Source organism: Balaenoptera borealis, assembly GCF_965194805.1.
Source record: "Balaenoptera borealis genome assembly, chromosome: 2".
In the NCBI taxonomy this organism is placed as follows: Eukaryota; Metazoa; Chordata; class Mammalia; order Artiodactyla; family Balaenopteridae; genus Balaenoptera; species Balaenoptera borealis.
In genome coordinates this window covers 34,210,416-34,224,215 of record NC_138867.1, presented here as the reverse complement: position 1 = coordinate 34,224,215, position 13,800 = coordinate 34,210,416, and the positions used below count along the sequence as shown (strand labels likewise).

Genomic DNA, 13,800 nt, shown 5'->3' with positions numbered 1-13,800 from the left:
GGAAAATGTAAAGAACAAAGAAATAAAACTGGAAATTGCTCCCTAGAGAACACTCTGCTTTTTTTTTTTTATCTTTATGCTTTTTTTAATATATAACTTTATTTATTTATTTATTTTTAATTTTTGGCTGCGTTGGGTCTTCATTGTTGTGCGCAGCCTTTCGCTAGTTGCAGAGAGCGGGGGCTACTCTTTGTTGCGGTGTGCGGGCTTCTCATTGTGGCGGCTTCTCTTGTTGCAGAGCATGGGCTCTAGGCGTGCGGGCTTCAGTAGTTGTGGCACACGGGCTCAGTAGTTGTGGCGCACGGGCTTAGTTGCTCTGCAGCATGTGGGATCGTCCCAGACCGGGACTCGAACTCGTGTCAGGCGGATTCTTAACCACTGTGCCAACAGGGAAGCCTGAACACTCTGCTTTAATGAGGGGAATAAAATGACAGGGATACTGAGGAAAAAATTATCAGCATGGCTTCACTAAAGGATGCTTCAGGAAGGAGAGGCCAGTGGTATACATTCTTGAGAGAGGTCAGGTAAGGTGAACACTAGAAAAAAAGCCTGTTGAAGGTGACAGGTCATTGGTGAATTTTGCGAGAGCAATTTCAGTAACAAGTTATAAACAGATGCTGAATTGCAGTTAGTTAGGCAGTAAATGTGAGATGTAAAAATAAAGACAGTATAGTCTACTTTCTCAAATTAATCAGAGAAAGGGAGAAAGGGAAGGGAACTAACTTAGTGATTGCCTACCATTAAACTTAGTGCCTTTCAAGTATTACCTCGCTTAATCCTCACAGCAACCCTGTGAAATGCTTTTCTATTATTTCTATGTTGTGAATGAAAATGTGGAAGCTAAGATGAGTAATTTATCCTAGGTCACAGAGCTTGAAAATAACAGAGCAGGGGCACTTTTTGATTCCAAAGCCCATGCTCTTTCCACTATATTTGATCTCCTCCCAGTAGCTTGCAGCATGCCAAGATAAAGTTGAGACTGTCTCTTTTTCTAGGTAATAAAGCATCCAGGCCTGAATAATATTGAAAATTCACTCATTCAATTTAAAACTTTCATCCCTAGCGCAGGCTTGGTATAGACTTAGAAACCTGCAGTGGAGGGAGGATATGGTTCATTTCATCACTCTTTATTATTTGTCTCCTCCCCATTTACCAGCTGCAAATTTGGAGCCTCTCCAGCTTTAGAGCAGGAGGAGGAGGAGGAGGAAGGGGTACAGGGTCATGGACAGTCTTACTCAACTGATGCAGCTGTTATCTGGGGTTGTTAGCTTTGAGTGGGGCAGATTTCAGATGTTGATTCTTTTACTCTAGGGTTATGTTTGTGAATTCCTCAAAGACCTCACTCTGGGGATCTCTCATTTGCAGTTCCCTTGACTGGATCAATGGCTCCTCTGGCTGCCTACTTACAATACCTCCTAGTAGCTAGAGGTTCACCCTCATTTGGGGTCTTCTTGCTCCTCCAGTAGGTCCTTTTGGGCAGAATCCTCAAGATGATCCACATCAGAAACTCAGTGCATTTCATAGCTATAAACCATACCCCTCAACTTTGCTAGTGTTTTCCACATGGATGCCACTGGTCAAAAGACTAACCAGGCAATACCACGTGAATGTAACTATTCCTGCATAAAGCTCAAAATACTTTCCTTAATTAGAATTTTTGTACTGAGATGTTCATGTATAGAGGAGATTATGGTAGTATAGTATATAGAGTAATATAGTGGTTGTAGTAGCAGTAGTAGAAATTTGGTATGCTGATAACATAATTAAAATCTTATATTACTTTTGCAAAGTAAAGAACCTAAAAGAAAAGTAGGAAAAGTAAGTTTTTAGAGTCTCTAAGTAGGGAGTTAAGGTAACCCACCAAATTCAAGTAGTCTAAAATGGTTTAAAATGAAAAATGTCTCCCTGCCCCCTTTTTCTATCTTTTCTGAAGATAATGTCTGTTAATATTTTGTGTGCATTCAAAGATGTTTTGTGCATCTATAAGTATATATTCTTCATATAAAAATACAAATGAATCCATTCACAGCTATAAATAAAATTGTATTTAATTTTTTTGTTTAGCAGTATATCTAAGAGATCTTTTCAGAGCTGTGCATTTAGAGCTATCTAATTCTCTTTAATGGCTGCATAGTAAATTATAGCAATGTACCCTAATTTTTATAATCACTCCTGTATTATGGGCATTTAGACTGTTTCCAACTTTTTAGTTTTGTAAACAGTGTTTGCTGGATATTCTTGCACGTATATCTTTGCATACTTGTGCAAGTATATCTTTTGAACAAATTTCTAAAGTATAATTGTTGAGTCAAAAAGTATGTGAATGTAAAGTTTTGATAAATACTGCCAAATTGCTTTTCAGAGTTTCTACCAATTCCTTCTAAACAATTTAAAGTGGAGATCTTTTGCAATAAAGATGGTGTGATTGACTGTCTCGGTTTAAAGAATTTAACTAGAAATTTTCCAAGTTTTAGTTGGAAATATTTTTTACATTTGACCTGATTTAAAGGGAGAGAGATTGTTTCTTACCAAAAGGTGCTAAAATGGTAGAACTCAGTTAATTTCCTTTTAAAATTTCTAGTGAATATCTTCAGGGTTTAATATTAAGAAGCTAGTTTTGGGACTTCCCTGGTGGCACAGTGGTTAAGAATCTGCCTGCCAGTGCAGGGGACACGGGTTCGAGCCCTGGTCCGGGAATATCCCACATGCCGTGGAGCAACTAAGCCCGTGCGCCACAACTGCTGAGCCTGTGCTTTAGAGCCCGTGAGACACAACTGCTGAGGCTGCATGCCACAACTACCAAGGCCGCATGCCACAACTATGGAAGCCCTCGCACCTAGAGCCCCTGCTCTGCAACAAGAGAAGCCACCGCAATGAGAAGCCCGCGCACCGCAGCGAAGAGTAGCCCCCACTCGCCACAACTAGAGAAAGCCTGTGCGCAGCAACGAAGACCCAACACAGCCAAAAATAAATAAATAAATAAACAAACAAATAAATAAAAAGCTGTTTATTTTTTTAATGGGGACAGGAATTCAATTATGACAAAAAAAAATTTTTAGGCTTACTTATATGGACCCTAAAATATTAATTGAAAATGAGGAAAAGAGTATAAGCAGAAAGCTTACAGGTATGGATGTGATAGAACATTTGCATTCATAATACCTTGTTCTATCTATTCTTTTCAAAAATTTCTTAAATTTCCTGAACAGATGTTCATTTTTCTCATATTTATGCTTCCAAAGATTTGTTAGGTACCTAACATATTAGAAATTTAGTGAATGTTGTTATGATATATATAATTAAAACAATATTATCTTCTAGGAATATAATTCAAAATATGTTGACTTGATTGAAGAACAACTTAATGAAGCACTTACTACTTACCGAAAGCCAATTGATGGTGACAACTATGTTCGTCGGAGTAACCAAAGGTATAGTCCAGTTAATGGAATAATTTATTGCTAGTCCTCAAACATAAAATTTAAAACCAAATTATTATAAATCATTACTTTTTAAAGTTTTCTGAGTAGTTGGTTATTTTGTTTCTTACACTGACATAGGAAAAATCTTTTTAAAGCACAGTATTGAATGTTCAAAAATTCAGTGACATTCATAACTTGAATACCCTGACTAATAATAGCGTTCAGATCCCTCCATGTCCTTACCCTAGTGTGTCTTTCTTGTCTTAGTTCTCTTAGCATTACTCAGAGATCAACTAAACTATTATTTTTCTAGAAGAATTCTCATGCCTTTCCACCTCCGTATTTTTATTTATGCTAAGTGATTATGTCTAATTCTGTTTATCTAGTACTTTATTGTAAGTCATTTTTTAAATTAGCTTATTTAAAATGAACCAATAGATATATCAATCATTTTTATTATACTAGATTACAGCGTCCTCATGTCTACCTACCTGTACACCTTTACGGACAACTGGTACACCACAAAACAGGCTGTCATTTGTTGGAAGTACAGGTAAAAACATAATTTGCTTATTTTAAATAGCTACAGTAGTAGAAAAAACTTAATATTGCTAAAGTATTATCTTTTCAGAAACGTCTCAAAAGCCTTCAGAAAGTCAGTGGCATATTTGCTTTTAAAGCCATCCATCTTGTAATTGACTTAGCATTCTTTGTTTGCAGTTCTTAGAGATATTACTGGCTTGCATGCATTTCCCTGACTTGCATACGACCATTTGCATAGCTAATTTGTTATGTAGAGTAAGTAATCCAGTGAAGGTCTGAGTTCTTTCCTTTCTAGTTCATTTGGGAAGTTCATCTCCTTAGTAAAAACATACTGAAAAATTGAGTTTCTTCATTCCTCTTGTTGGGAAGTTAAACTGAACCTGAAACATATTCAGTTACCTTTGGTGAGCGACAAACTGAAAGTATCAGTTGCTGTTTGTTAGTGCCTCACTATTTTCATATATTTCATGTAATGTAAGGCTTAGACAAGCAGTTGTTCTTTGAGTATAGTATGCACGCCAGATTTTGGCTGGGAATATGTCTTGCTACTAGGTGTTTTCAATAAATGTAACCCTTTTCTTATTTTAGGAATGGTTATAGAAGTATTTGTGTGTGTTTCTGAACAATAGTAACCTAGCAATTTAGTTCCTTTTCATATCAGTGTTCATTTCAGGAGCAAAAGTTTTACATAACTATACTTCGCAGTTTCATGTATTTTTATACTGTCTGTGAAGACTATTGAGGTGTGTATCTTTATATTAATTTTTAAAAAATTCACTGAAAGTTTAAATGATTTTCTCAGTGTCATTACCTACATAGTATGATAAAGTCTAGGTGTTAATTTGTTATTTTCTATCTAAAAGAAATAATGATTGTTAATGGCTAACATTTTTCTAATACTAAGTCCCAAGTACTTTGTTACACTTACGTAATAATTCATTAAATCATTAAACTTTATGAAACAGAGTTTAGGAAATCAAGACATGGGGAGATTAAGTAACTTGCTCTAGGCCACTTAGCTAATAAGTTGTAACTCTAGTATATGAATTCAGAGCCCATGTCCTAATGCTGCTTCTTAAGAAATTCGACGTAAAATTATTTTAGGATTTTAAATATGCAGAAATTACTAAATACAAACCTTAAATCGGTTTTAAGATACAATAAGAAAATATGTTAAAGACATACTGATAATCATAGGTATTTTTTTCCTCTCTCCAGAATATTATTACAGAACTCTGTCACAGTGTCCGTACACCAGATTTGGATAAATGGGAAGAAATTAAAAAACTGAAAGCATCTCTATGGGCCTTGGTTTGTAATAAACACTTCTGTAAGATCTTCTTAATTTTTAGATTTTACTCATTTTCCTGTTAATATTAAATAAATAAAAATAATTTTATTTGGAACGTGTTCTTAGATTAGTATTCTAAAACAAAGATTGTTCCTGCCCATTTAAATATTATTTTATGTTGGAAAATAAATGATTAAACTATTAATTTTCTTGCTGAGACAAATGGAACTTTAATTCCTAAAGTTCCTTATGTGAGGTTTTTTTCACAGTTCTTTCTCTCTTATAGACGTGGTTAAATTTTTTGTTTTTTTGGGTAGCTTTCCAAATCTCTTGAAGGAGTTAGTCTTGTAAATATATTTGATATGTGATTTCTTTTCTTTTAGGGAAATATTGGCTCATCAAATTGGGGTCTCAATTTGCTACAGGAAGAAAATGTGATTCCAGATATACTAAAACTTGCAAAACAGTGTGAAGTTCTTTCCATCAGAGGGTGTGTCATTTAACTCAGAAATCTTTCTAAAGTATATATTTTTGTTCACAGATGGGTGTGAGAGAAGAGTATTTTATGATTGCAGTTTTTCAGTGCATCAAGTTAAACATCTTAAGGAACTCCTTGTTTAATATTATTGATATTTTATTCTTATCATTGTAATATTGACATTTACCTTGCAGATAAACAGTGAGAGTATAGTGTGTCCAAATAATCCAGTAGTCCATTAGCGCAAATATTCCAAATTTATTTCAGAAAAGCTAATGTATATATATTTTTTCCCTAATCACAATGTTCTTTTAGATTTTTTCCTTGTAATTAATATTTTTATTATGAAGGTTTTCATGTTATTTTTAATGGCTATTAAAGAAAACGCAAATGTACATATAGCAAACTAATATTTTATGGTTGCTTTAAGAAATCTCAGTTTGGAATTATAAACTGTCATTACTACATCTTTTACTTACAGGACCTGTGTATATGTGCTTGGGCTCATAGCCAAAACCAAACAAGGCTGTGATATTCTAAAATGTCACAACTGGGATGCTGTAAGGCACAGTCGCAAACATCTGTGGCCAGTGGTTCCAGATGATGTAGAACAACTCTGTAATGAACTCTCATCTGTTCCAAGCACCCTGAGTTTGAACTCAGAGTCAACCAGCTCTAGACATAATAGTGAAAGTGAATCTGCGCCATCAAGTGAGTATTGTGACAGGGTCATATAAAGTTAGCCGAAACTAACACTTGTGATATCGAAATTTAAATGAATTTTACATTCTTAATTTACTTTTCTCTGAGATAATTTGGCAGTAATAGCGTCTTGGAGAATGCTACCAACCTACATTGTTCTCTCCCTTTGCTTTCTAAATAGGCCTTGGAAAATCCTACTTACAGAGTTAAATAATAAGCCATGTCCCAGAAGAACCATTCCCCTTTTTTGCAATTTCTAATAAGTAAATGTTTATTCATCTACTTTCTTCATTTACCTAATTCTTTTGTTCATTTTTCAGATATAGGGTTGTTGAACTAGAATATATTTAAGAGATATTATATTCATATACTCATCTTTGAAAGAAGAGCTAAATTTTAAAATTAGCGAAACTGTTAAAAGATGGAGTATCAAAAATCAATTAAATGAAAAATGGTTTGCGGTTTTAAGCCCTGTGCTAAATGCTACTAGGTGCAGAAAATTTAAGACACTGTTTTTTTTTAAAGAAGATAGTGCAATATTTATCAAGCCATATTTCACCAGATCTAAGATACCATACATTATAATATGCACCACTGTTTAAGAAAAAAAAAAAATGCTGCCTATTGCAAGATGCATGCTGATTTTAGAGATTTTAAGTGTGAAAAATGTGCATCTTAGAATTGGCAAAATATGGAAATACAGTGCAGTGTGCAAGTTTAAGATTTTATTTTGCCTTCTTTCAGAATATATTTGAAGTAATTTATAACTATTCAACAGAAAATTTAAAATAAAAATAGAATAAAATCCCAAAGATGTCATTAGGCACCTGGATTGAGTCTTTTATTAGAGGTAGGCCCTGAATTTAGATGAGTTTCTTAGTACCTAAGGCAAAGTGAGAAATAAATATAATTGGTTTAAACATGAATTTAAAATGTTGTGACTCGGTTCTTTGTAAGTGTAGTTTGCTTAAGATTGGACATTCATTTCTTATAAGATTGATTTTTCTTGCCTATTGTGATTCGAGGAATAAACCACCAGGAATCTGTACCAACTGAGTAAACATCCAGGGTCAAGTCTCCGTTTTGCCTTTAATTTTATCTTGAATATTTGGAGGTTTTGGAAACTCACTGGGATAATCAAAAGAAACTTTATGCAAGCTGTGACATAATGAGTTCTATAGTTTTTCTTTGGAAATAACAAGATCATCATAATGACAAATTTTATATTTTATTCAAGGACAAATTCTGAGTCTCAAGGAAGCTCTTTTTATGTGGCTCAGCAGTCTCTTTTTATTTTTGAAAAATTTTTCCCCAGGTGACTGTTAAACAAAAATTTCCTGAATTATGTCACTAATAGTTACTATGATTATTTGTCCTTTTTTATCTGCTTTTATTAATCCTTTGATCATAGGTATGTTCATAATGGAGGATGACCGGTTTGGCAGCAGCTCTACTAGTACATTTTTCCTTGATATCAATGAAGATGCAGAGCCAGCATTTTATGATCGATCTGGACCTATGAAGGATAAAAATTCATTCCCTTTCTTTGCTTCTAGTAAACTTGTGAAGAATCGTATCTTAAATTCGCTTACTTTGCCTAATAAAAAACATCGTAGTAGCAGTGATCCAAAAGGAGGGAAACTGTCATCTGAAAATAAGACAAGCAACAGGCGGATCAGAACGCTTACAGAGCCCAGTGTTGACTTCAATCATAGTGATGATTTCACACCCATATCCACAGTACAGAAAACATTACAATTAGAAACTTCATTTGTTGGGAATAAGCACATTGAAGACACTGGTAGTACTCCAAGTATTGGAGAGAATGACTTAAAATTCACCAAGAGTCTTGGTACAGAGAATCACAGAGAAAACACAAGCCGAGAGAGATTAGTTGTAGAAAGTTCAGCGAGCTCACATATGAAGATACGTAGCCAAAGTTTTAATACAGACACTACAACAAGTGGCATAAGTTCAATGAGCTCAAGTCCTTCACGAGAGACAGTAGGTGTAGATGCTACGACTGTGGACACAGACTGTGGAAGTATGAGTACTGTGGTAAGTACTAAAACTGTTAAGACAAGCCACTATTTGACGCCACAGTCTAACCATCTCTCTCTCTCTAAATCAAACTCAGTGTCCCTGGTGCCTCCAGGTTCTTCTCATACACTTCCTAGAAGAGCACAGTCCCTTAAAGCACCCTCTATTGCTACAATTAAAAGTCTAGCAGACTGTAACTTTAGCTACACAAGTTCTAGAGATGCCTTTGGCTACGCTACACTGAAAAGATTACAGCAACAAAGAATGCATCCATCCTTATCTCATTCTGAAGCTTTGGCGTCTCCAGCAAAAGATGTGCTGTTTACTGATACCATCACCATGAAAGCCAACAGCTTTGAGTCCAGGTTAACACCAAGCAGGTGAGCAAATATACATTTTAAAATCAACAATAATGTTTGCATTTTAACAGACTTAAATGTAAAGCATTAGCCAGGTTTTACATCTACGTAAACCTCAGAACTGACCTATTATAATTGTTTACTATAGTAGGCTATAAGCTCCTAGTTACCCGATATGATTTGAAATGGATTCTTGCAGCTGCGAGGGGGGAAAAGAAACTCCTTTAGGCCCTGAAAATAAACATATATGTTTTACAATGACACATAAGTCACAAGCTTTTTTTTATTTATTTCTCGCTTCTGCAAGGATCGATTTTAAAAAGAAGCATGTCGGGGGAATCAGGAGCTTAAGACCTACAATAACAAACAACCTTTTCAGGTAGGTCAATTTAAGGCTCCAAAAGTTGACTTTTTTTTTTTTTTTTTAAGATAACTGAAAATTTCAGTATAATTCTTTTCAGTTTAAGTAGCTGTGATTATTAAGTAGGAACCAAATGAACATTAAATGAATTACTTGGCCCTCAGAATTCAGCAGTAGCAGTTTGCCTGTGCTCACAGGAGCATTTGGGAGATTTCTATGCCATATCTAAAGATTAGATCAAGCTGGTCAAAGTAGTAGATTTTACCTATAAAAGATATGCAGTGTTAAATTTTATTGTTGCAAAAATTTCTATACCTTCTTTTTTTGTTGGACCAAATACTTCTAAAAACTTTCTTTAGTTTTAGATTGTTCATTTTCATTTATTAAATGGATTAGTATTTGTCAAGCACTGAGACTAGTGCCTAGCACATATTAAGCACTCAATAAAAGTTAGCTGTTATCATCATCATTATCACCACTATTATTATTGATAGTTATTTCTTTCATGTAATCCATTTGGCTCTTATATAACCAAATTCTTAAGTTATTAAGCAATTTTGTTTCAGGAATGTTAACACGTTTAGTAGAAGAGATCCCTTGTAGCAAATAATAAATTATATTCCGTTTGGTAGAATTTTATAAATTATGCAGTAATGTCTTATCTACCTGACAGCCTCATCCCTCCCAACAGCTCACTAGTATAAACCTATGCAGTGAAGTTCACAAATTTTATTCAAAGGAAGTACCTCTGACCCACATTCATAGTTTGTTGATGTTTAGTCTAACAAGTTTGTTTATCAGATTTTCAGGCCTATAGATGCAGCAGTTATAAGCTTCTACTGGTAGGGACACTGTGACAGGAAAGGAGAGCTGATAAAATTGGTGGCAAAGGAGGAAACTTTTATACTACAACAAAGTATTTGGAAACTCAGAGACTACAGCAGCTAGTAGCATTCAGCCAGGGGCAGTAACGTAGCACACCAAAATAAGCAGTAAGGGTTCCACCATCTTAGAGCTCAGTACAATAACCAAAGTGCTGTTAGCTCTGAACCACCCAGTTAGGGTTATTCTGTCTCACTGAAGCAGGCATTTCTATCTAACTGATTAAAGCACAGATAAAAAGTTTCATTGCTTAAATATTTATTAGAATAAACCAGAAACAACAACTATTCCAAATCACAATTTCCTAATCAGTCTGGGTTCTTAGGATCTTATTTCCTATATTCTCTGTTAGATCAAGAGAAGGATATTTGGAAATTTTACTCCTGGAATAAAATGCCAAGTTATCAGCACTATAAAGGATTAATAGATGTTTTTAATTTCTTGGGAGGGGAAAAAATAAAAAGAAAAAGCAGTCAAGAGAAACAGAAACAGTTGTACAAAGGCATGAAGGCTTAACAAAAATCTCATGTTCGTCAAATCTGTCACTTATTCTTCAAACTGTGTTTAGTACTTAACTGTGTACTGGGTTCCATGGAGGAAAAAATTGTGTAGACATTAGTCTTCCTATTCCCACTTGTTTCCTTTGGTTAGTTCAGAGAAAATGAAAATGATGGACGATAACTACACGTTTACTGTAAAATAATAGTTTGGAATCTAGGCTGAGAAGATTTTTTTTTTTTACTTATAAAATCAGAAGAGTAGTCATACTGATACCTATGGTATAATGGTTAGCATGAATCCAGCAGTCTTAAAAACCATATCTTACTGAGATATTTCCTTGGGGCACAGCAGAAAAAACACTGAAGTAGGAATCCTTAATCTTGAGTTCTAATCCTGACACTGAATGAATGAACTTGGAAAAAGTTCCATAAATTATGCTGTAATGTCTCATCTGCTTGGAATTCAAAAGTTTTGCAAGCCTCATCAATCCAGAACAAACCCAGGCAAACCTCTCAATTGTTTACCGTGGTAAATCTGTATCGTAAAGTTCATAAATTTTGAAATATGTAGGCCTCAATTGCCTAATCTAGTGGAGATTGGACTAGATCAGTGGTTTTAAGCTTTTTTAAAATGTCGCATTTTAAGTAGAGAAACCTTTCTTCACAAAAACATTGCTATGGAAACCCAATACGTAGAATATGTAAAAACAGAGCTATTCTGGTTGAAATAGGTATTGTGGAGGTGAGTATTCCAATAATTCCTTCCCCTTCACTCCAGTAGTCTTTGAAGAGTTCTATGGAATCACAGAGGTATAACAGAGTACAATTTAAAAACTACTGACCTATTTTATAAAATTTGTAAATTTCAATTATGAGTGGTTTTTAGGTGGAAATTCGTAGAAATTAGTGGTTTTTGCTATGATAATTTTAATAGCTACTATTTATAAAACATTATTTTGTGTTCTTTTCAAAATAATTCTTCGTTTTAATATCAGGGTACGTTATTACATTTTAAATGACTTGAGTTTTCAAATAGCAGTATACATACAGTGTGGAACCTTGTGTACTGCCTTGTATATACAAAGCAGGCGTATGATAAATATTTTAGCATGTCTGTTGCATGAATAAAAATCTGTATAAGAAAGGTGTATCTTACGGAAATGTCATTATTCCATGTTATGGAATCACTGGTAAGGAATGCATTGAGGAAATACCAGTGCTTCGTATAAAGCTGTCTCTTGTAATATTTATATATGATACCATTTTTACTGTTTTTTTTAAGATGTGTACGTGCTTTATTTATTTTATTTTTTGGCTGTGTTGGGTCTTTGTTGCTGCGCACGGGCTTTTCTCTAGTTGTGGCGAGCGGGGGCTACCCTTTGTTGCAGTGCACAGGCTTCTCATTGCGGTGGCTTCTTTTGTTGCAGAGCACGGGCTCTAGGGTGCACGGGCTTCAGTAGTTGTGGCACGCAGGCTCTAGAGCTCAGGCTCAGTAGTTGTGGCACACGGGCTTAGTTGCTCTGTGGCATTCCCCGACCAGGGATCAAACCCGTGTCCCGTGCATTGGCAGGTGGATGCTTAACCACTGCATCACCAGGGGAGTCCCATTTTTACTGTTTTGTGTCTGTCTTCTGTGTTACAAAATCTTATGTTGATAAAGTAATTACCACACAAAGAATAAGTGATTATCCTTATTTTAATAAAAATAATAGTAAATAGAAGTAGTAGACGTGCCCTTACTTGTATGATAGCAAATCTAGCAGTCTCAAATGATTGTGAAGTTAGTCCTTGGATAATACCTCTGTTTTCTGAGGTCAGTTTTTTATCTTTACTTATTTTTTACTGCTAGACGTTGAAAGTTATCTTAATTGCTCACCTTTTCACTTTTACCTGGGAGACCGTAACAATTGTTTTTGGTCAACAGTCAACATTACTGATGTCCTTTTATATATCAATTTATAAAAGAGAAATATTCTCAAGTATTCATATGTTCTCAATAAATAAGATGGCACTGTTTAGTACTTGACTAGCTTCCTTTCTTTTATGAAGGTATGAAAATAAACTATAATTCTTTATATGATTGCTATAACAAATCAAGAAACTAATATAGTTTTTTTAATGGTATTATAGGTTCATGAAAGCTTTAAGTTATGCTTCGCTAGATAAAGAAGATTTATTAAGTCCTATTAACCAAAATACCCTGCAGCGATCCTCCTCAGTGAGGTCCATGGTGTCCAGTGCAACATATGGTAGCTCAGATGACTATATTGGTCTTGCTCTTCCAGTAGACATCAATGATATATTCCAGGTATCATAAATTCTATTGTTTTCTTATGAGTTGGTTTACGATTTTTTTCATATTCTATAACTGCTTACTAGAAATTATAATTTAGAGCAAATACTAATTTGGGGGAAGGTGGTATTTTTAGACAGTGTTATTTAAAGAAATTTTACCATGAGAATTATTTCACCTTTCTCAACTATTCTATACTCTTTTATTTAGCATCTCTAAGTCCCCAGCACGTTATCCTTCTCCTCACATTAAATCATCATCTTGTTTGATTTCTTTATCAGTATATTCTCTATAGAAATTTTAATGCCTAGTCTTGCTTTTTAGTCACACTTGACTTGTTCCTTATTGTTTTTTTAATTGAGATATAACTGACATATAACATTGTGTAAATTTGAAATGTACAACGTATCCCTTGTTTTATTTAATCCTTGATCCTATTTATCCCAAACATGGCAGCCACATGTTGTGCTAATCCCACGAAATACTCACAGATCTCTAGGAGGTAGATAGTACTAAAGAATACATATTTGTTTAGAAGTCTAAAAACATTTTAGATAAATTCTAAAATAATTATTTTAATATCCATTTAAGTCACCAAGAATAGATAAGGACCTTAAGGGTTTTATGCTATTTTGGCAAGTTTTGGTGATTTAACCTTCTTCAGCAGTATCTTTTCATTATAGGTTCGTGTGCTATAGTAATTCTGTTTAAATTACATTTCATTTAATTTTGCTAAGATACATAAAGTGAATTTTTATAACAGGACTTACCATGACTTATATCTATTTTAGGTAAAGGATATTCCCTATTTTCAGGCAAAAAACACACCTCCACATGATGATCGAGGTGCAAGAGTGTTTGCCCATGATGCAGGAGGTAATGCATGGTTTTTGTTCTCCTCTGTATATTAAAAAGAAAATTCTTTTCAG

At 34.4% G+C, this 13,800-nt stretch overlaps 1 protein-coding gene across 7 annotated transcripts in view; it reads left to right on the top strand.

Annotated features, from left to right (window-relative positions):
• Positions 1-13,800, top strand: part of RICTOR (RPTOR independent companion of MTOR complex 2) — a 118,736-nt gene that overhangs the window by 89,985 nt on the left and 14,951 nt on the right. For 5 of the 7 annotated variants that reach the window (XM_082382152.1, XM_082382151.1, XM_082382149.1 and 2 more), the window contains 9 exons: positions 3,322-3,431; positions 3,888-3,975; positions 5,184-5,276; positions 5,640-5,746; positions 6,216-6,445; positions 7,848-8,856; positions 9,143-9,214; positions 12,709-12,886; positions 13,663-13,747. In XM_082382152.1, coding sequence (XP_082238278.1) covers positions 3,322-3,431; positions 3,888-3,975; positions 5,184-5,276; positions 5,640-5,746; positions 6,216-6,445; positions 7,848-8,856; positions 9,143-9,214; positions 12,709-12,886; positions 13,663-13,747 — 1,972 coding nt within the window. The remainder of the gene's footprint in view (positions 1-3,321; positions 3,432-3,887; positions 3,976-5,183; positions 5,277-5,639; positions 5,747-6,215; positions 6,446-7,847; positions 8,857-9,142; positions 9,215-12,708; positions 12,887-13,662; positions 13,748-13,800) is intronic. The other 2 variants (XM_082382154.1, XM_082382150.1) reach the window with 1 other exon arrangement.